The sequence below is a fragment of the Rattus norvegicus genome, chromosome 5 (genome assembly GCF_021556685.1).
Source record: "Rattus norvegicus strain SHRSP/BbbUtx chromosome 5, alternate assembly SHRSP_T2T, whole genome shotgun sequence".
In the NCBI taxonomy this organism is placed as follows: Eukaryota; Metazoa; Chordata; class Mammalia; order Rodentia; family Muridae; genus Rattus; species Rattus norvegicus.
This window is the reverse complement of record NC_141538.1, coordinates 167,545,518-167,566,413: the sequence shown is the minus strand read 5'-3', so window position 1 is coordinate 167,566,413 and position 20,896 is coordinate 167,545,518. Positions and strand designations below refer to the sequence as shown.

Below are 20,896 nucleotides of genomic sequence, written 5' to 3'. Positions count from 1 at the left end.
GATTTCACGAGTTTTGCCTTCCCCACCAGGTGACACTTCCTAAGAATCTTTTCTGGGTGTTAAAATAGTCACTGGAAGCTTCACCTGAGGTTAAAAAAAAAAAAAAAAAAAAAAAAAGTGTCCCTGTCTGAAGGTTGACGCCTGTGCCGTGTCATAGTTTCCTGTGCTTAGCCGGCGGGTAATTTCCTCCCCTTAGCATTCCCTGTTCTCTCAAAGAGAAAGAAAAAAAGCAACAAGGAGAGCGTGGCAGAGGATTTCTCTGTATCTCCAAACCGTTCCTTTCTACGTACACCGTTCTTAGTTCCGACACCTCCTTCCTCAGGTTGTGACAACTGGATTTTGTAATACAGGTGAGTTGGGCTGTCATCTTTGCAGTGAGACCTTTGAAGAGAACTTCAGTGGTATACTTCTGTTTTTAATCTCTTCTTGCTGACAGAGTAGTTAAGCCTCGTCCTGTGTTGATGGCGGAGGTCCCTTCATTTGGCGTTGGGACTCCAGCATCGGCCTGACGATTTTTACAGTTCTACCACAGGAGTTGTGTAGTGTTACATAATAGAGCTTCTTCTGCTCACACGCACTGTGAAGTAGTAGGTGTGTCAACGGCAAGGTTTAAGGAAACGTTCACCCTCCAAAACCCTCAGAGTAAGCCAAGACTGGGAAACAGGTCCGTGCTTACAAGCACAATAACCGATTATAAAAGAAGCCAGCAGCTAATGGAACAGATCTGAGATGCAGTTCTTACTTAATGGGGTCTGTCCCGGACAGCTTTGTGGAGGAGGAGAGCCTGAGCGTGATCCCGAAGCACGGAATTTGCATTGCTGGCAAGAGGAGCGTCCCTCCCGGTGGAGAGCAGTTTTCAGAAAGTGTGTGCACTGTATATATTTAGTCTGTGTGGAAGCTGGCGTGGGCTGACTGGCATAGAGATTAGTTTCAGGAGGCATGGTACAGTTTTTATAATTGTTGTTAAGAAGCACGCTGGAAAAAATATTTAGGAAGCTTTTCTTTTTCTTTACAAGGGGTGAGTGCGTGCGTGCATGTTGTGGGCGTGGTGTATGCCTCATACTGTGGTAGAGACGCAGAAGAAACTGACTTAGCAGAGGCGTTGTTTGTAAGTTCCTCAGTGTCTGTTTTCAATGTCTCCCGTAGGATACCTTCGTGGCAGTGTTTTCGTTTCTGTCTGGAAGGCTGGTGCACATTTCTGAACAGGCTGCTTGGATCCTGAATTCTAAGAAAGGTTTCCTCAAGAGCTTGCACTTCGTCGACCTGCTTGCCCCTCGGGACGTGAGGGTGTTCTACGCTCACACCGCTCCAACTCAACTCCCTTTCTGGAACACCTGGACCCAAAGAGGTATGGGGCCAATGTCAGGTTGAGTGGCTTGCGCCAAGATCAGGTTGTTCTCACAGAAGTAGAACAGACATTCACATGTTATTTTCACCATACAGCCCATGTCATTTCCCTCGTTCTTTTTATTTAGTTTATGTAGTTATTTATTTTATTTTTGTTTTGTTTTGTTTTGAGACAAGGTTTTCTGTGTAACCAAGGCTGACCTAGAAGTTGCTTCATAGACTAGGCTGGTCTCAAACTCTGAGATCCGCCCCTCTCTGCCTGAGTGTGGAGTCAAAACATGTGCCACAGCTATAGACCTAACTCTTTTTGAAAAGAGTGCAGCAAAATGGGGTTTTTACCATTCAGTAACGTAACAGACCAATGCATTTTTTCTTATTTGGTGAGATTCCACATATTTTCTATGAAACATAGCTTCGATCGGTACAGGCTCTCTTCCCTCCGAATTAAAAGGACATACTTTCTGTGTTGACTCCATGACGTCTTTGTGTGGTAGATGGGACTTTAGAGGTAAGATTCTGAGAGCTCCAATTCCGTTTTTCTGGCCCCGAAAAGTTCGCGGGTTCCATAACTTGGTTGCCTTGTAAAATGCTTGTTTACTTGAACGGATCTGCATGGCCACAGTTTTCTCGGTGGCATTCTGTTCGTGTGATTTTCTTTTTCGCTCATTGTTCCATACATTCTTTGTGAGTCGTCTCCTAAAGAGCTCAGTGTACATAAACCATGGGCATTGGCCTTTTCTTTTATTTCAGTTACTTTTCTCTACTGTTTGTTTGTTACGTGTAACCCAGGCTACCCTCCAACTTGTCTTAGAGCCAAAATGGCTTCCAACTGTGATCTCCCTGCCTCTACCTCCTGAGGGTTGGGATTACAGCCATATACCACCAAGCCACCGTCAGCAGTGCTGGGATCGAACCTAGGATCTCGTGAGGCTAGGCAAGCGTTCTGCTGACTGAACTACGTGCCCAGGACCACTTTAACTGCTTTAAAAGATTGTCTATGTGTGGGTGCTTTGCCTGCATAAATGTCTGTGCGCCACATGGGTTTCAGTGCCCGTGGAGGCCATAAAAGGGCATTAGACGCACCCTAGAACTAGACTTATAGATGGTTGTTAACATGTGGGTTCAGGGGATTGAATCTGGGCCCTCTAGAAGAATAGCTAGTTTTCTTTACCACTGAGTCTTCTCCCTAGCTCTCCTTTTATTGTGTTAAAAGTAGAGAACAGGTGAGCACAGCCGCTCGTCCCGAACTCTGGAGGATGAGGCAGGATGGGACTTCAAGGCCATTGTCATCCACATAGGGAAACCCCCAAGAAAGTGTAGCACCAATTTTGCCATCTCTGATCGTGTTTACGTTCAGGGATTAGCGGCATGGAGCCTGCTTACATCCTTATGAAACAGACTGCTGCTTCATGATCTCTCAGCCGCTGCGTTTCTGAGTTTCACCATCAGGTACTCAGCCCGGTCAAGTATATCTACTTTTGTCTAACTGTAACCTCTAACCTCTCTCCTTTCCCATCTTAAACATCCTGGTACTGTGTATCTTCCTTTCCTAAAGGCACATTCTCAACCTTCAGTTAGTTGTCTGTTTGTTTTTCGGCTTCCATTAATCACCCGTTCTAAGGACATTCCGTGATAACGTGGGGCCAGGAGCTGTTTTGGATGCTGGGATGCTAGATGTGTTTGTCTCTCTCGTCGTTTCTTTGGTTTGTTTTTTCTTCACAGTTCTTGCATCTTTAGCCTCTTTGCTCTCTGCTGGTTAATCACTGCGTGATATCTTCATCCCATCTAAAACTTTAATATATGCTGAAGTGGTCACTTCTGCCCCTCAGACACGATATGCCTCTAGTTTACCTCAGATACCGCACTTCTGCTGTGTCCATCTCAGGTTCAAGCTTCAATGGAGGACAGTTAATGAGCTCCAGGCCCGTTTTAGGCTGTAACCGCTCGCTCCCCTGCTTCAGTGTCTTCCTGTGAGCTTCCGGGACCTGAGAGGACACAGGATGCTCTTTACTCCGCAGTCCATTTGGTCATGTTTTAGAACATGTCTCCGCCTAATGTCGGTTGTATAGACCTCCCGGGAGGATCTGATGGTTCGGAAGAACTCACACCTTCACAGCTTTTTGGGCACCTTATGGGCCTGTGTCCTCTGAGATCAGAGTCCGGCTCATGGTTCTGCAGTGACTTGTGGTGAACATGGAAACCTGAAGTAATCTGTAAGTGGTGTGAGCAGGAGGCAGTTTTCTGATTCTTCGTATGATCCTTAGATGTGCAGGGACACAGCCCTGTTTGGTATTTCCGGCCTGTGTGATTCTCACTGGTTATATTACTATCGATGTGTGTGTTTGAACAGTTTTCCATAGTTCAGTAGCTTAGGTCTTTTCAGTGAAACATTTGGGCAAAGATTCTGCCCAAATTCCTCATCTGACTCTAAAAGGCTTTTACCTTTGGGTTGTCACTTCATATTTAAGAGAGGCTGGTGAAAAACCACTGTCCTGAGGGAGAGAAGACAATGAGGCCACTGAGGATTGGTCTAGCCCTCTGGAGATGACTTTAGAGGTGCCTGAGGGTCATAGAGGATCATACATGGAACCTAGAGCACAGCTGGCAGAAGGTCAGAACTACAGTGGAGAAGAACATTCCCATCTACACGTCAGAGTACTGAGATTCGAGAATACTCGTATTTCCCCAACTATTACAGTGGACCAGATCCAGAGGCCCCAAGTCATTGTCATCAGGTGATCACAGTGACATTAGAATAGCACAGGTGCTTAGCCCTGAGTGAGGGAAAGGCTGCAGACAAATGAAGGAAAGGCCAGTGGGACTCTCGCAGGCAGGAGAACAGCTCTCAGGAGCACTTGGGCATCAGTGTGGTAGGACAGGACCGATTCACTGAGGAGCTGCCCCGGAAGGGACAGAGCGATCACGTCTCTCTCTTTCTAGCCTCGCAGTATGAATGCGCACCAGTGAAGCCCTTTTTCTGCAGAATCTGGTAAGTGAACCACGCCGGGGCTCGGTGGTGGCTCAGTCTCTGACTTCTGCTCAGCCCTTACCGTGATTCCTTTGTATTCAGCTAGGTTCTGTTTTAGATACATCAACGACAACAACCCGAGTGTTGCTAGGTGAATTTGTGAATTTAGAAGAAAAATAAGAACGCCCAGATATAATTGCCGGCCCTATGCCGTCAGAGCCCATGGTTTGAATGAAGTAAACTGTAAAACGGCCATGCTTCAGGGCCCATTTTGCTTGCATTTTGCTTTTCAGTGCAGTCATAGTTAAAATTAATTTATAAAATTTCCTCACACCTACCCCTCCGTTTTTAGAATTTTTAATAGCAGCGCCTAAAAAGGGAAGAAAATCAGCCACACTTTAACAGGAATTGACTCTTGTGGATAGTTCTCACCTCTGAGCTTAACTACTGCAGTGTTGCTTTCAAAGGAAAAAGAAAAACTTTTTTGTTGTTGTTGAGAGTTGGTCTCTCTGTTTAGTCCTGGAACGCACTATGCAGATCAGCCTGGCCTCAAACTTACAGAGATCTTCCTGCCTAGGCTTCCCCAGGGCTGGAGTTAAAGGTGTGCGCTACCATTCCAGGCAAGAAAAACCATTTTGAACGTGTCACAGTTACTACCCGTGTGGAAGTCAGTAATTACTCCAAAGGAGTGAAGCCGATAGGATTTGAATGCATAGGAGGTGGGAGGGGCCTGCGCGCTCTGCTGAGTCATTCACAAGAAAGGAGAGAGTGAGGTGTGCCTTTGTACCGGAACCTGGCTGGAACTGAAGGGAAGGGAGAGGGCCTGCGGCGAGGGGGAAACCACAGGGGACTTCACTTTCAGAAACAAGTGTTTTGTTGAGATTGATCATCTTCAAATCCTTCCCTTAGGACTTTCTAACTTAACAAAAGCAGAGAAAATAGTATTACAGACCAGTATGCGCTGATGGGCCCACTAAAAACCGTGGCCAACCTGGTGCCATCTCTATAGCGCCTCCATTTCTTCCCCGTCTGCTTTAATCTCCGATGTCAAACATTCCCTCCGTTAGTACTTTGGAATATGCCTCTAAAAGACAAAGTTGCCGTTCACTTTTATAATGACGAAGTTGCCCACCTTTGACCAGGAGGGTGTCTGCAGACAGAGCTAGGGGGGCTTCATTTATTAAGGCATATTTTGCGTTGGAAGGGACTGTGGGCTGCTGTATGGAGAGAGATGCTGAGAAAGACCAGCTCAGCCAGAGCATTGACCAGCCTGGGCTGTAAGGTCAGGCCGAGGGGCTGGTGGAAGAAAGCTATCTGGATGCTTTTCTGGGGTTTAATGGGTTAGAACCGGGGGATGGCACAAAAAGGAGTAAGGGATGGCAGGCAGGCAGTAGGAATCTTGGGTGCAGATAGTTGAGGCCTGGGAGCACAGAGCAAAAGCACCTTCTTGGAAAGGTGCTTAGTTGTGTCAGGGCTAATCTGAGGTCTACACTGAGACTGTATGACAGTCTATTCTAGTTAGACATACAGGTCTAGGGCAAATGTCTACAAACGACGCTTAGCCCTTGGCCCTAAAGAAGTTCTTACAGCAGTCAGAGGGAAGCTAGACAGATAAAGCATGAACTCTTGTCTGGTTAGAGGAAGGCCCTCATCCAAATGACTGAAGTAGGAAACAGGCTTATAGGAGTGAGGGGAGCTGCCACACTCCCCAATGGCTCTGGAGCTTGGGAGTGGGGGGTCACTAATCTAGATTACATTAGGAGAGAGGCTTGGCTGCAGACAAACAGGAAAGGGGTTCACACACTTGGAACTCTATAGGATGGTGGCATTTCCCCCTAGCAACAGAGTAGCCACATTTTTGCTGGTCCTTAGAGCCGTCCTTGGTGAGAACTGAGAAGAGGTCAGGCTCTGCTGCAGAGGCCAGGTGGGGCAGCTGGGTTCTAACGCCCCCCTTTCCCAGCCGGGACACTTTGCAGGACAGAGCTTACCTTCAGGCGGAACCTGCAGCAGCCAAGGAAGTAGCTGAAGAAGCCTTGAGACTGTCAGTTCTTTAAAAGGGGAGGAGGGGTAGCTTAGAGTTTGGGCATGGGACCCCATTTTGTATTTAGTAGTGCTTATGTGCCTCACAGCAGAAGGGTAAAGCAGGGCAGAGTCATGAGCCAGTCACGGGGTGACCGACAGTGAAGTAAACAGCTCCCCATAAACCTCTTACACAGTGGAGAGTGGGTGTGTGTCACAGCCAAGGGGGCCTGATAATCCAGCCAACCTTCCTTTGGGGAAGCAGACGTCTCTAAATGTTAGATTCGGGCCTCTCCGCCTTGGGAATTACTGTGGAGTATTTGCCAGCCTGTCCGCAGTGAGCTGTGTATCCAGACGAGCTCTAATCTCCTTCGATCTCTTCAGTGGCGGTGGAGACAGGGAGCAGAAGAGACATTACTCCCCATTCCGGATCCTCCCCTACTTGGTTCATGTACACAGCCCTGCCCAGCCAGAGCCAGAGCCTTGCTGTCTAACACTGGTTGAAAAGATTCACTCTGGTTATGAAGGTAAGTCAGTAAGTACGCCCTGCTCTCTCTCAGCAAGATGCAGAATGCCACTGTTCAGACAGCAGTGTGGGGACAGCAGCTTCTGTGGTTCTGGGACAGAAGACTGCTTCAGTTTCCAATTTGGGTCATAAGCCCTGGAAGCACTTGTAGCTGGTGTTTGCTGACCTGTCTTCCGGTGCTGTTATCACTGCCACAGTGTGGCCTCCTAGGCTGTGCCTCACACTCGGATAGACACATAGTCTTTGTCCCTTCTCTGTTGGTGACCTGTTCTATGGCCTTTTATCTGTCATGTATGAAATAGTAGCACTAAAATCATTACATGAAAAGGCCACAAGAACGGTCGAGTTTGCCAGGTAGCACATGTTCTAGGGACTGAGGCATGTGTGCCCTGCACTACTTAACAAGTTCAAGGCCGGCCTGGCCTGCATAGTGACTACCTGTCTCAGCCAACCATAACCAGAGGTAAAGCACAGTGGTGGAATGCTTGTCTTGCTGTGTAACCACAAGGCCCTGGATTGTTTGATCCTCAGCAGTTGATAGAGAGGGGAGATGTCATATTATAGAAATGTTTGGAAACTTCCAGAAGTTTCAGTATGCATATTTAATAGACAGAAATACATTTATAAAAGCAGCTTCCGTTTAATAACTAAAATCACAGTTGGTTCTTACGATACCTGATACATGCTCTCTCCTACAAATTAGCACCTTGTTCAAAAGTCACAGGAGAAACAGGGCCATGGTGAAAGTTAGTTCAGAGGCACAATGATCAAAAAAAAAAAAAAATTCATTCCATTTAAAAAAAAAAAAAAAAAAGGACAAGGAGATAAATAGCTCCTCAGTTAAGAACTCCGACCATAGGGGCTGGGGATTTAGCTCAGTGGTAGAGCGCTTACCTAGGAAGCGCAAGGCCCTGGGTTCGGTCCCCAGCTCCGAAAAAAAGAACCAAAAAAAAAAAAAAAGAACTCCGACCACTTCCAGTGGACGTGGGTTCAGTTCTCAGCACCCACATGGTAGCTCACATCCGTCTGTAACTCTAGTCTAGGGTAGCTCCTATGCACATAACAATACTTTTAAGGAGAAGAAAGAACCCTGAAGCCACATGCCAAACCATGGTTCTCAACCTGTGGGCCGTGACCCCTCTGAGGTTTAGCTGTGAGTTCAGGGGTTGCTTATCAGACTTCCTGCATATCAGATACTCACGTACTGTTCACAACAGTATCAAAATTAGTCATGAAGTAGCAGTAAAAGTAACTCTATGGTTGGGGTCAGCACAGCATGAGGAACTGTATTTACGGGTCTCAGAATTGTGGTATGTTAAACGATAAGAGAAACCCCAGCACTACCATAACCGACCTGGGAGGAAGCAAGGTAGCCGCAGACAGCTGAAAAGCGTGCGTGCCCCGTGACCCTGAGTACCTCCAAGCAGGGCTTTGACGCATTCACTTAAGGTGTCTCGCAGCTGAAGTCATGCTCAGGTAACTGAGGTAAGCCACGCTCTCGGATTGTTGCCTGCATTTCCCCTGCACGGTTAGAGCAGAGCTGACGTGGTTTCCCTCCCTCCAGCTCTAGCTGTTAGCGTTTAGGATGAAGGCGCTGGCTGCTTAGGACGCAACAAACTTTCTGTAATTAGAATTAACCATGATGCGGTCATTGTATTCTGACCTCATTTAAATCAAGTTAGGGATGAAACGGTTTGTTGTGCTGTTGCATGGACTCCAGACCTGTCAGACCTCTGACTTGGATTTCTGCCATCTCATGCAGGTTTTTTCTCCTTGTATGTTAAGTAGCTGGTGGGGTAGATGACTAATTGGCCGTTTGACCCTTAATCAATCTTTTTTCCTTTTTCAATAGCTCCTCGAATCCCTGTAGATAAAAGAGTTTTTACCACAACACACACGCCGGGATGTGTGTTTCTTGAAGTAGATGAAAGGTAAACACTTTTTCGAGCCTAAAAGAAATTTGTTTCTGAAGACGAACCAAGGTACTAGAGGTCTGAGGTGTGCTTTGCGTGCTGTCGTGTATCCTGTGACAGCCTGTTCCGTCACCTGCATGGTTCCTGCTGGTCACAGTCCAGCTTAAATTGAGCCCTCTTAAGTAAATCTATCTTCAAGTTAACGTTTGTTTGTTTATGTGTGTGTTTGCCATGCGCATCTGGAGGTCAAGGGTCACCTTTCTGGCCTTGGGTCTCAGATCCAGCAGGCTTGGTGGCAAGTATTTTTACCTGTTAAGTCCTCTCACTGCCCCAGTTGGCTGAATTTTAGTGCAAACACCTTGCATATTGTATTTGTAAAAGCGAATTCCAAGCTATCTTACATGAGCCACAGGTGGCAGGAGAATCATTGTTCTTATTTTGCATAAACCAAGGGCCAGTTCACCAAAAACATCTGACCATATTCAACTTAGGACCAGGACTCAGTCTTTTTTGGGGGAGGGAGGGGTTATTGAGATGGTTTCTCTGTGTAGCCCTGCCTGGCCTCCAACTCAGAGATCTGCCTGCCTCCGCCTCCCTAGTGCTGGGACTAAAGGCATGCGCCACTGTGCCTGGCTAAGACTCAAATCTCTTAGCATTTACTTTAGTAGTGTTTCCATGTGACAAATGTTGTTTAAATCAATTCATGCTAACTATTGTAATTAGTTGGAAAAGGAAAAAAGAGAACATAAGTTTAGAAAAAAAAAAGGCTAGCTTTGTTTAAAGAATTTTTCTCCATTTTGAACTTATGTTACCTTTCTTTTTTAGGGCAATTTTAAAATGATTTTTGTTATTTTTTAAACATAGAACAGATGGTACGTATTGCTGTTTTTTCAGTATTTTTTAGAAAAAAAATATTTATGTGTCTGGCTGCTTTGTCAGAGCGTATCGTATATCTGTGCCCCATATGGAGAACCTCTAAAGAGGCCAGAAGAGAGTCTCAGATGACGGTCTCGAGCCACCACGTGGGTTCTGCAAACCTACCTCAGGTCCCCTGGGAGAGCTGGAGCACTCTCGACTGCCGAGCCATTCTCCAGCTCTTGTTCTTCAGTATTTTTGTCTGGATAAAGCAAACATTCCTACACATTAGTGTATGAGACACACACACACACACACACACACACACACACACACACACACACATTTTAGAATTCTAGTCTTGAAGTTGGAAAATCTGAGAAATCGAACTGAGCCATACATTAGTGTAAAGGGAACCCAGACACTGTTAATGGAGCCTGGTTTGTCTAAGTCACCCTTACAAGACTTCCTAACCCTGAGCACACTTCTGTGACTCCTTTTGATACTGTGTACCACTTTTGACATTACAATGTATCCGATTATTAATGACGTTTATGACGTTTTTTGTTCATCAGCCTTTGTTACTGTCGTAAAGCACTAGAATGGCCAACTTGTCAGGAGGAAGGAAAGGTTTATTCACTACCCAGTTCAGTCCACAATCACATGGCTGGCTTATTGCTTTAAGGCCTCTGTGGGATAGGACATGACTGTGGTGGTGGCATAGCTCCCCACACAGACAGTGAAGGAAATCTACTTCATGGAACCAGGAAGCAGCAGGAAGTCAGCCTAACTGTAGGAACCACGGAGGAGGGCTGGCTCACTCCATGACTTGCCCGCTGCCTTTTTGCTAGCCTTCTTACACAGCCTGGGGTGTCCAGGAAGTGACACTGCCCACTGTGGACTGGGTCTCTGACATGTCCACAGACTAATGTGATGGTGACATTAACACAGTTGAAACTTTCTTCAGGTGATGAAGTTGACAGCTAATGTCAACTCAGACAGGGCCCCAGGGGTTATCCCAGTGACCTAACTTCTTCCCACCAGGCTTTGCCTCCTGAAGGTCTCGCCACCTCCTAGGATTGTCATGGGCCGGGGACCAGGCTTTCTGTGTACTAACTCTTGGGGGTATTCAAGGCCCACCAGTGCTGCATAAACTCATACACATGCACACATTCATACAACAACCCCTTCCTCACTAACACCTTCTGCATTACCATATGACAACGTGGTGAAGAGCACACATGCTGAGAGTATCTGCGGGTGATCTGGAGTTTCTGACTCCTGAGTTCACAGTGAGCCTGCAAGCCTGTTTTAGTGTACGAGGTGCTTTTGGTACAATGTGGCAGAAGGCCATGGACATAGCTCGTGTTTGTTCCCCATAAACAGGCACTTAGGGCTTTGCCTCATTGGATGCATTAAGGGGCATCTTTTCATTAGTGTTCTTCCTGTGTAGAGCTGACAGAGAGGCTAGGGTTTGATGGTGATGTTTTGTTTTGCAGAGTGGGAGACAGAATCCTTACATATGCTAAGCATAGTCTACCACTGAGCCATGTGGCCAGCCGGGGTATGTGTTTCTAAGTATGTAAAAACTGCTTAATTACCTGCCCCATATAACACGCTTCCTGTGTGTGTGCCTGTGCCCCAGAGCAGTGCCTTTGCTGGGTTTCCTACCTCAGGATCTGATTGGAACGTCGATCTTAACGTACTTGCACCCAGAAGATCGGCCTCTGATGGTTGCAGTACACCAAAAAGGTGGGGCCCGCTCCTGTATGGAAGTTGTTATCTGCCACTGATTGGTTGTAACTTTTCAGTTCATTTCTGCTTAGAGTTTAGCCTTCACCCAAATCAGAAATGCGTTGAAACCGCTAAAATCATTGTTTTCCTGTTTTAAACTGCTAAAGAAAATCCCAAGCAGATAGCATGTGGGGACACTTAAAATCCTATCTGTGTTGAGTTTGGTTTTAATCCTGTTGCTTTGTATAGTTTTAAAGTACGTGGGCCACCCTCCATTTGAACACTCACCCATAAGATTCTGCACGCAGAATGGAGATTATGTCATTCTGGATTCCAGCTGGTCCAGCTTTGTGAACCCCTGGAGCCGGAAGGTCTCCTTCATCATTGGTCGACATAAAGTCCGAACGTAAGTTCATCAGTTGCTGCTCTGGGGTACAGGGGTGAGTAGGGCAGGTGTTGCTTGTCATGGGAAGATTGACATGATTGGGTGTGTTACATGAAATAAATATGAACACAGACACACACACACACACACACACACACACACACACACAGATACAAAGGCACCCACACTGGCGCCGGCTAATTTCTAGTACCAAGGTTTCCCTGCCACTAGGGTCTCCCCATGGGAGCTGCCCAACCTGCCATTCTCCTGTGGTGGATCCTGCTCACATTCCCAGCCACCTGCCCCCTGTGGTTAGCTGTCACAAATCCCTGTAAAACCTGGTAAAAATCAAAACTCTAGAGGCTTGTAATTTATCGTCAGATTTATATCTAAATTCTCACCCCACAGAATGTCCACACAATGAACTCAGAGCCAACTGATACTGATATAAACCGCCCACCTAGATAAGACAAATTGTCCTGTAATTATCTGTCCCTTATAAGACATTCATAGCTACCTGTGACTATTTAAAGCCATACACAATCTGGATCATCTTTCTCGTCCTCCTTCCTTCCTTCCTTCCTTCCTCTTTCTGTCTCTATGTCCCTGTCTTGAAAATTCTCCTCCCACCTTCCTTTTCCAAGGCCCCATCACAGGCTCTCGCCTTATCTTTCACCTGCCTTCCCCTGTGCGCAGACAGCAGCCTGCAGGTATAAAAGTTCAGGAGTTCTCTAGCTTCCTTCATGGCACTACCAGCACTCTGCGGTCTTCTGACAGTAATTGCAGTCTTGGGGCAGGGTTTCAGCTTTTAGATCACTGTGGCTGCACTGTAGATCTGAGCAGATCTACTCCAGATCTAGGGGCTCCATCGCCCTTTTCTGGCCTGTGCAGGTGCCCCGCGTGCGGGTGGTGCCCAGATACACACCGGGCAGAACACCATAGCGTAAGAAAAAAACCTAAACTAATATTCACGTGAATTTTATATATATATATAAGTGTTATGCTTACGTGTATGTATGATGACTGTGTACCTGGGGCACTGGAGACCAGAAGGGGGCACTGGGTCCCCTGGAGCTGGGGCTACAGCTCTGGTAAGCAGCTGTGTGAGTGCTGGGAACCAAACCCGGATCCTCTTCAAGGGTAGAAAGTGTTCTTAACCGTGGAGCCATCTCTTGGACCACTGGCTTTGCTGTTTCTTGGCTCCTTCTTCCACCCAGCCTAGGGCTGGGCAAACAGACTCCCATTGGACCACACCACTCAGCCTCACACCGAGTGTCAGGGACAATGTCCTGGACCACACCACCCAACCTCACACCAAGTGTCAGGGACAATGTCCTGGACCACACCACCCAGCCTCACACTGAGTGTCAGGGACAATGCCTACATCATAAGACTTTATGAGGTGATATGTCTGTCTCAGTATTCTTCATTGGTACCCAGACTGGTCCCTTCCTCTCCCCTTAATAACCAGGAGACCTGGGAAAGGTCCCATGGAGGGATAATCCCATTGGATAGATAATACTGTAAAGCAGTTGGAACAATGGCTACACAAGTTAGGGCAGTGGTTGTCAACCTCCCTAATCTCTTTAGTAAACTGCCTCATGTTGTGGCAACCCCAACCATACAGTTATTTTCATTGCTACTTCATAACTGTAATTTTGATACTGTTATGAATCATAATATGAATATTTTTGGCAATAGAGGTTTGCCAATGGGGTCACAACCCTCTGGTTGAGAACTACTGTTTTAAGGCTTCTTAAAGATGTTCTTTTCTTTCTTTGTTTTTAAAGATCTACTTATTTAATATATATAAGTACACTGTAGCTGTCTTCAGACACACCAGAAGAGGGCATCAGATCCCATTACAGATGGTTGTGAGCACCATGTGGTTGCGGGGAATCGAACTCAGGACCTCTGGAAGAGCAGTCAGTGCTCTTAACCCCTGAGCCGTCTCTCCAGCCCTTGCTTTTTCATTTATTGAGTGAGGTATTGTGTAAGGGGAACAAGCAAACGTGTAACGTAGCATTCACATGTGGAGGTCAGAGGACGCCTTGGGTGGAACATCCTCTCACCAGGGCTCTTGGATCAAATCCTGGTTATCAGGTTTGCACAACAAACAGTGCTGCGCGCTGAGCCACCTCTGAGCATTTTAAATCCTCTGAATCGAATGACAGGTAAAGTAGCGTTGGGAAGGCCTCCTTTTCACCACCTCAGGTGCCGTAGAGTCGTCTTCATCAGGTAGCGCCAGTGATTAGCAGCTTTAACCTTTATTTACTTATTTTTGATTTTTTTTTTTTTTGAACCAGGATCTCCCTGGGTAGCCCTGGCTATCCTAGAGCCCCCTGCATAGGCTAAGCTGGCCTCATGCTCACAGAGATCTCCTGCTCTGCCTCCTGAATAATGGAATTAAAGACATGCTACCATGCCCATTAAGCTTTAAGTTTTATTCTTACGAGTTTTTAAATCCTGTGTAGCTGTGTACATCTGCACGTGGTTGTGTGCAGGCACCCTCAGAGGCCAGAGGCATCAGATCCCCTAGGAGCAGGTGATGTACATGGTTCTGAGCCACCTGACATGGGTGGCGGGAATCAGACTCAGGTCCTCTGGAAGGACAGCACGCACTAACCACTGAGCGTCTCCAGCCCAGCTGTAACTGCCCAGCAGCTTCAGAATCTTAAAATCCCTACAGAGGTTTACTCAGTCAGACTTTGAAACCAGTCCTTACTGAAGCTCTTGAGGGTAGAAGAAGTAGCTAACTAGACAATATGTACGTAGTTCTGAAATGGTTCGTAAGATCAGTGCTGTGGGGAAATGAAAGCTGTGCCAGGTGCATGTGATCAAGCAGGAGGCAGAGCTAGGAGGCTAGCCTGGGCTACTGAAGCAACACTTTGTCTCACAAAACCAAGGGCTGGGGATGTAGTTTAGTCGTGGAGTGTTTTCCTAGCATGTTCAAGACCCTGTGTCCTATCCCCGGCACCATGTGGGTTAGGGGCTGTTGTATCTTTTTTTTTTTCTTTTTTATTTTTTTTTTTCTGGACCGAACCCAGGGCCTTGCGCTTGCTTAGCTCTACCACTGAACTAAATCCCCAACCCCCTGTTATATCTTTTTAACTCCATACCCATACCTTCTGTATTTAGAGTCAAGGAGTTCTTTCATCGAGACTAATAACTAATTCCTTAAGCAGTCCCAGCAAGTGTTCTCGTCTCTGTTTCAAGTGAACCCAGTTCCTGATGTGTGGCCTCCCCTGGTGTTTTATAGGAGCCCGTTAAATGAAGATGTTTTTGCCACCAGAATAAAAAAGGCAACCAGTCATGACGAAGACATAACAGAATTACAAGAACAAATTCACAGACTTCTCTTGCAGGTAAAGTGAGAAGTGTTTAAAAAGACATCATTCCCAAAGTTGTGCTTTATGTTGGCTCAGTCTTGGTGACGTCACTCTGCGAGCGTGCACTGGGAGGAGAGAGGAGTCTCTTCCTCCACCTCCCAGACGTTAGTGCTTTCCTCCTCCTTCTGTGGATTAAGTCCCGCTTGGGTTTTCCCTTACTCTGGGTGAGGTGTGCAGAACATTTGGGCTGTGCTGGATTTGACACAGCAAACCGAGCTGCACTGCAGGAGAGACCTGTGCTCTCTGGATGAAAGAAGCCTTTTCCTGTTTCAGATGCCAACAGCATACTCAGCTCCTGAGTTTGGGCTTCAGTGTTCTTATTTATTTATTTATTTATTTATTTATTTATTTATTTATTTAGATGATTTAGGTTTTACAGTTAGAAGAGTGTTATGCTTGGTCTCAGTATCTCTTGGCATTGTAAGGGAAGTGGGAAAGTGACCTGTTGAAGAGAACAGCCAATGAGGGGCTGTGTAGGTAAAACAAGCTGACCGTCCACAGTGCGTGAGGCCAGCCGTCTTCCAAAATGCCTTTCAGAAAGTCTCTAGGGTTCATGAAGTGTCTGAGGTTTTATAAAAGCCATCTTTTTATTTCAAGTGTTCTGTCTAGTCTTAAAGAACTAAAGTTTATTTTATTTCATTAAATTATTTATGATTTTAGAAAAGTTATTGAAGTGCTGTATTATGGCATCTAAAAAAACCTGTTGCTGTAATTCCCACCGAAACTAAAAAGTTAGGCTCTGCCCCGAGAACAGGAAAGCACTGGGAAATGGCTTACACCAGCAGCCGGCTAGCAGCATCAGCCTCCCTACACCCGCTGTAGCGTTGAGGGTGCTCTTAGCTTTGTGATGATCGTAGACTAGAAGCTGAGGTGAATGTCGTCACCACGTGCACAGCAGTAACTGAACTGGTCCCTTCCTCCTAGCCGGTTCATGCCAGTGCTTCCAGTGGCTACGGGAGCCTGGGCAGCAGTGGCTCGCAGGAGCAGCACATCAGCGTCACCTCTTCCAGTGAGTCAAGCGGACACTGTGTGGAGGAAGCCCAGCAGGAGCAGGTGCGTGGCAGTGGGAGCCTTGTGCAGGTGCCGTTCTCTGTACCGTGCCAGTGGCGGCCCGGCGCCTGGTGACACCTTAGGATTTGTTTGTCATTTACAAATTTCATTTTACTTCAGAAAATAGTTTGAATGGATATAGATAAACATCTAAAAAGAAAGTCTGGCCTAGGCTTGGTCGCACACTTAAAATTTCAGCAGTCAGAGGATTATAAGAGTCTGGGACCAGCTGGGCTCCATGGTAAGAACCCTGTCTTTAAAAGAGAGAGAGAAAACTCACCTTTACAGGGAGACTCTTAGAATCATTGTTGCTTTTCTGAGAGTGGCGGGTGTACCACGGGCAGATAGATGAAGTACAGTTTGATTGGCATCAGTGTATCACGGCACAGGAAGAATTAGAATTAGAGTGAGGAGTGCTTTTAGTCATGTCTCAGGGAGCCCAGGGTTTGGCATGTATTGTTTGTGTGGTTTTTAGCACGTGTGCGCACGCACACACACACACACACACACACACACACACACACACACACACACGTCTACATTGTTAACCCTTACATTATCATTCTTTCCCCCAAGATGACCCTGCAGCAGGTCTATGCCAGTGTAAACAAAATTAAGAATGTGGGCCAACAGCTCTACATCGAGTCGATGGCCAGATCGTCGGTGAAGCCAGTGATGGAGACGTGCACGGAACCGCAGGGTAGTGGTGAGTCGTCAGAGTGACCTTGGTTGCTCTCCTACCTATCTCTTCACAGAGAGCAATACGTTTGCAAGCTGAGCAGACAGACTGAGGCCTGAGCTCTTTCCAGCTTGCTGATTACGCAAGAAATAGTAGCAGTCTTGATAACAGCAAGATGGCCGCTGCAGAGTAAACTGGCAAGCTAAATGGTTTAGCTCAGTACACTTGAATAAAGAAGAAACTATTTTGACAACATCAGATTCTTAGTTTGTTTCCTTTCTGAGATTTCCAGGTGTACTAACCCCTGCAATCAGGAGGCACAGGCTAACCTGGTCTTCCTAGTGAATTCCAGGACAGCCAGGGCTCCAAAATGAGACCCTGTCTTCCCTATAATTTTTTTCAAAAAAAAAAAAAAAAAAGAAGAAGGTGTTTATTCTCATAATACAGAAAGGGCGATGTCCAGGGTCAAGGTTGGAAAAGGACAGTAGTCAGTGAGAACCGACTCTGCTTCCAAGAATGAGCTTGAATCCCCACATCCTCCAGAGGAAAAGCTCTCCTGGTATGACAGAAGGACAGACAGCAAAAAGAACTCAGCTCGGGCTGGAGAGATGGCTCAGCGGTTAAGAGCACCCGACTGCTCTTCCATAGGTCATGAGTTCAATTCCCAGCAACCACATGGTGGCTCACAACCATCTGTAAAGAGATCCGATGCCCTCTTCTGGTGTATCTGAAGACAGCTACAGTGTACTTATATATAATAAATAAATAAATAAATCTTTTAAAAAAAAAAAAAAAAGAACTCAGCTGGTTCCCTCCCTTAGCATGTGGTTTTGAGATGGAGCCTTGCGGTGTCACTCGGTTATCTCAAACTCCTGAGGTAAAATGATCCTTCTGTAACAGCCTCCGACATGCTAGGACTAAATGCATGTCACCACACCCACCTGGTTCTCTAAGGTCACTTCACAAAGGGATACAAGAGTGCTTCCATTTTCTGCTCAGGAATAAATAAAAAGCATCAGCCCACAGCAAATCCACAGCCTTTCTCCACCCAGTTGGAGTCCTGCAGCACCAGAAAGCACAGCTAGAATCCAAGGAAAGACTCGGGCTTAGGCAACGCTGGGCTGCCGCGCACTGCTTACTGAGCCAGATACCTTGCAAGAGACAAATCCTGGCTCAGGTAAATGCACAGGGATAACGAGAGTGGAGCAGACACTCAAACGACTCTCAAAACAGCCAGAATTTGGCTAGAGGAATTTGGGAGCTGAAGCATCCATGAAACCATATCCACAGACTGCAAACCTGTGTCAGTCCAAACCCAGCCTGGGCAGGGAAACAGCTCTTCAGTCCCCACTGTTCTGCACAGGTTCACACTTTATGGAAGGACAAGAGACAAAGTGGGCACTCAAAGAAGACTCAAAACACTGCAGCAGAAGTGCCCGACAGGTAAAGTAAGTAGAAATGGCACATCGCGGGGCCAGCTCTGAGGAGGAGCCGAGCAGAAGGGCCTGCTGGCAGGCCAGAGATACTGTGTGTCCTCACCGAATTCCCAGTGATTCACAAGCGTCCACCTCAGTCTAAGAGACTAACGTTACTGTGTACGTTAGATCAGAATGAGAAATGGTTGCCACCGACACCCCAGAAGGAAGACTCAGTAAGCTCCCAGATGGATTGCTTCAGATCCCACTGAGATCTCAGGCGGAAACAGACAGTGCCAGTCCAGGGGTCATATCAAACCATCTAACACGGGATTGACCGGGATCCTAGGAGAGGTGTTTGAAGACAGAAAGTCAAGATCTTATTGATATTCAAAGAACATCAGCCTACATGGCTGAAGGCAGCAGGACAGGCGGACAGGTAAGATGGAATAGTGCATTGTCAGCAACCACGCACAAGACAGGAAACGGCACCTTCCCACGAAAGATGGTCAGATCTGCACCTGGGGGAATCCTTCAGAACCAGATGTCTCAATCAACTGAGAATTAGACGGCGCACTTTTCTACCCGAAATGCCAGGGAATTTCTTTTTTCTAACTATTTTAATATGTGTGCATGCATGCACACTTACGTGCACATGAGTGTGGATACCCTGGGCAGAGAGATGCCGTACATCCCGTGTGGGACGGAGCGGAACAGAGAGGTTGCGTCTCACTGCTTACAGTAGTGCAGTTTGACAGGAACTGTACATCTGCTTAACCGTTTCCACTTGACAAGTGACCATGTGACTTTGGGTAAGGGAAACCACGGTGCTGGTGGTAAAGCCCGGCGGAGGAGGTAAAGGCTCTGCGCTCAGTCCTGCTCTCCAGAAAACTGAAACGTCATCCACTGAACGCACAGGAAGCAAACCTAGCCACCCGTGATAGCGACACACACTGAGGTTGAAAGCGGGGAGGAGCTGCCTACGAAGGGGTAGCTGGGAGAGCGCGTGCATTTGCCAAGAGCCATAAACATTAATCCCATCTCGGAGCATACAGAGAACCCCAGGCCACTTGCAGATAAATCTGCCAAGCAGGAACATCAGAGCCATGCCCAGGGAGGTGAGCTTACTTACATAGCTTCAGAGAAGAAAACCATATTTCAGCTAGATGCCAAGTAGAGAATACTGAAGTGCCCAAAAGCCATACCCAGGCTGTCGGGTTTATCAGCGGCGGAACTCTCAAGTCACTTTGTGTGTACGCCACGGCTGAACAAACTGCAGATGCTCTAGTAAGCTAACAAGGCTTCCTACCACTGTAGAAGTTTTAAGTAATCAGGAGGAAGTCTCGACTAGATTGTCCTAGACAAGGGTAGAAGCATGTGGAGGAACTGAGTGAGTCATTCAGCTGGATAGGTGGATGGACAGATGGACAAGGGTTAGCAAACAGACCTGTATAGTCATTTCTGACCACTGAGAAAACTTATAAGCATAGACACACGCCTAACACCAAGATCTTGGTTGCTGGGTCTGTGTTTTTGAAGAGAAGGAATTAGGGCCAGAGAGTAAAGACAGTCAAGAGACAGACAGACAGACAGACAGACATCAGAAGGGCACAGGGTGGCTTGGAAGAGCTACAAGTAGCTCAGGCTAGGACAATTTGAGTAACAAAACTCACCATGATAGTGTTGGTTTATAACCCACCAAATTAAGTGACCTGTGTCTGTACTGAGCGATGACTGGAAGAATGAGTCAAGGCAGGGACCAGGTTACAGCGGAGTTAAGATCGGACCACCAGATTCACTGAACTCCCAGGCAGGATCCTGAGATAAAAGCTACGGTTAGTGATAACACAGTAAAAATGCAAGCAAAGTATTCATTTCAGTGAAAAGCCGTCCTCCACTGTGAATTTTATGGTTCACCACATCATTGTGGACTTAGTGGAAGTTCCTCGGAGGGGCATGGGGAGCAAACGCTCCTACCATCCCTGTAGACTTGAGAGGAGGCTATCTGAAGTCATGTTAAGATAGGCTCTCCAGGCCAGCTAGAAGTGCCTGTCACTAAGAACAGAAGCAGCTGAGGCCACAAGTCTGTCAGTCATGTGACAGAATTGCTCACTCCCCCGGAACCCTGCCGTTCTTGCTAGCCAGAGCCCAGCTTCTGGCGCTGCCAGGTTCCCTGTCTCCTTTCCTGGGCTCTGTCTTCTCTATAGGAGCTTCAGGTTCTCCAGCGCTCAAGCCTGGAGGCTTTCCCTTCTCTCCATGCCCCTGCCAAATTCAAATAGGTATAGCATCATTTTATCATCCCTTGGTTGTGGGGGACAGCAGGATCACAGCCATCAGTCACCATCGTGGCTTGGTGTGGGCAATGCTGTGTTGTGTGCTGCACCCTGCAATACATGAGATATGTGTGATACCAGATATTCCGGTCTCCGTGCCCACTGACCAACTCTGCAGGGTTCAGGTCCAGTAGACAGGTGGTGCACAAGGGGAGGGACTCGTGGCATTTAGGTGTCTTAACCAGTTGTAACAAGTAGTATTAGCCTGACATTGGGCGTCCCCCACCAACTGCTCATCCGAGAGTCGCCCTGGTAATCCTTGCCCGAGATACATGCTTCACTC

At 46.9% G+C, this 20,896-nt stretch overlaps 1 protein-coding gene across 9 annotated transcripts in view; it reads left to right on the top strand.

Annotated features, from left to right (window-relative positions):
- Nucleotides 1-20,896, top strand: part of Per3 (period circadian regulator 3) — a 37,430-nt gene that overhangs the window by 2,032 nt on the left and 14,502 nt on the right. For 6 of the 9 annotated variants that reach the window (XM_087551289.1, XM_087551284.1, XM_087551288.1 and 3 more), the window contains 9 exon segments: nucleotides 1,147-1,348; nucleotides 4,288-4,336; nucleotides 6,719-6,861; nucleotides 8,713-8,791; nucleotides 11,274-11,380; nucleotides 11,612-11,768; nucleotides 15,007-15,112; nucleotides 16,061-16,189; nucleotides 16,763-16,892. In XM_087551289.1, coding sequence (XP_087407415.1) covers nucleotides 1,147-1,348; nucleotides 4,288-4,336; nucleotides 6,719-6,861; nucleotides 8,713-8,791; nucleotides 11,274-11,380; nucleotides 11,612-11,768; nucleotides 15,007-15,112; nucleotides 16,061-16,189; nucleotides 16,763-16,892 — 1,102 coding nt within the window. 9 annotated transcript variants of the gene reach the window in all.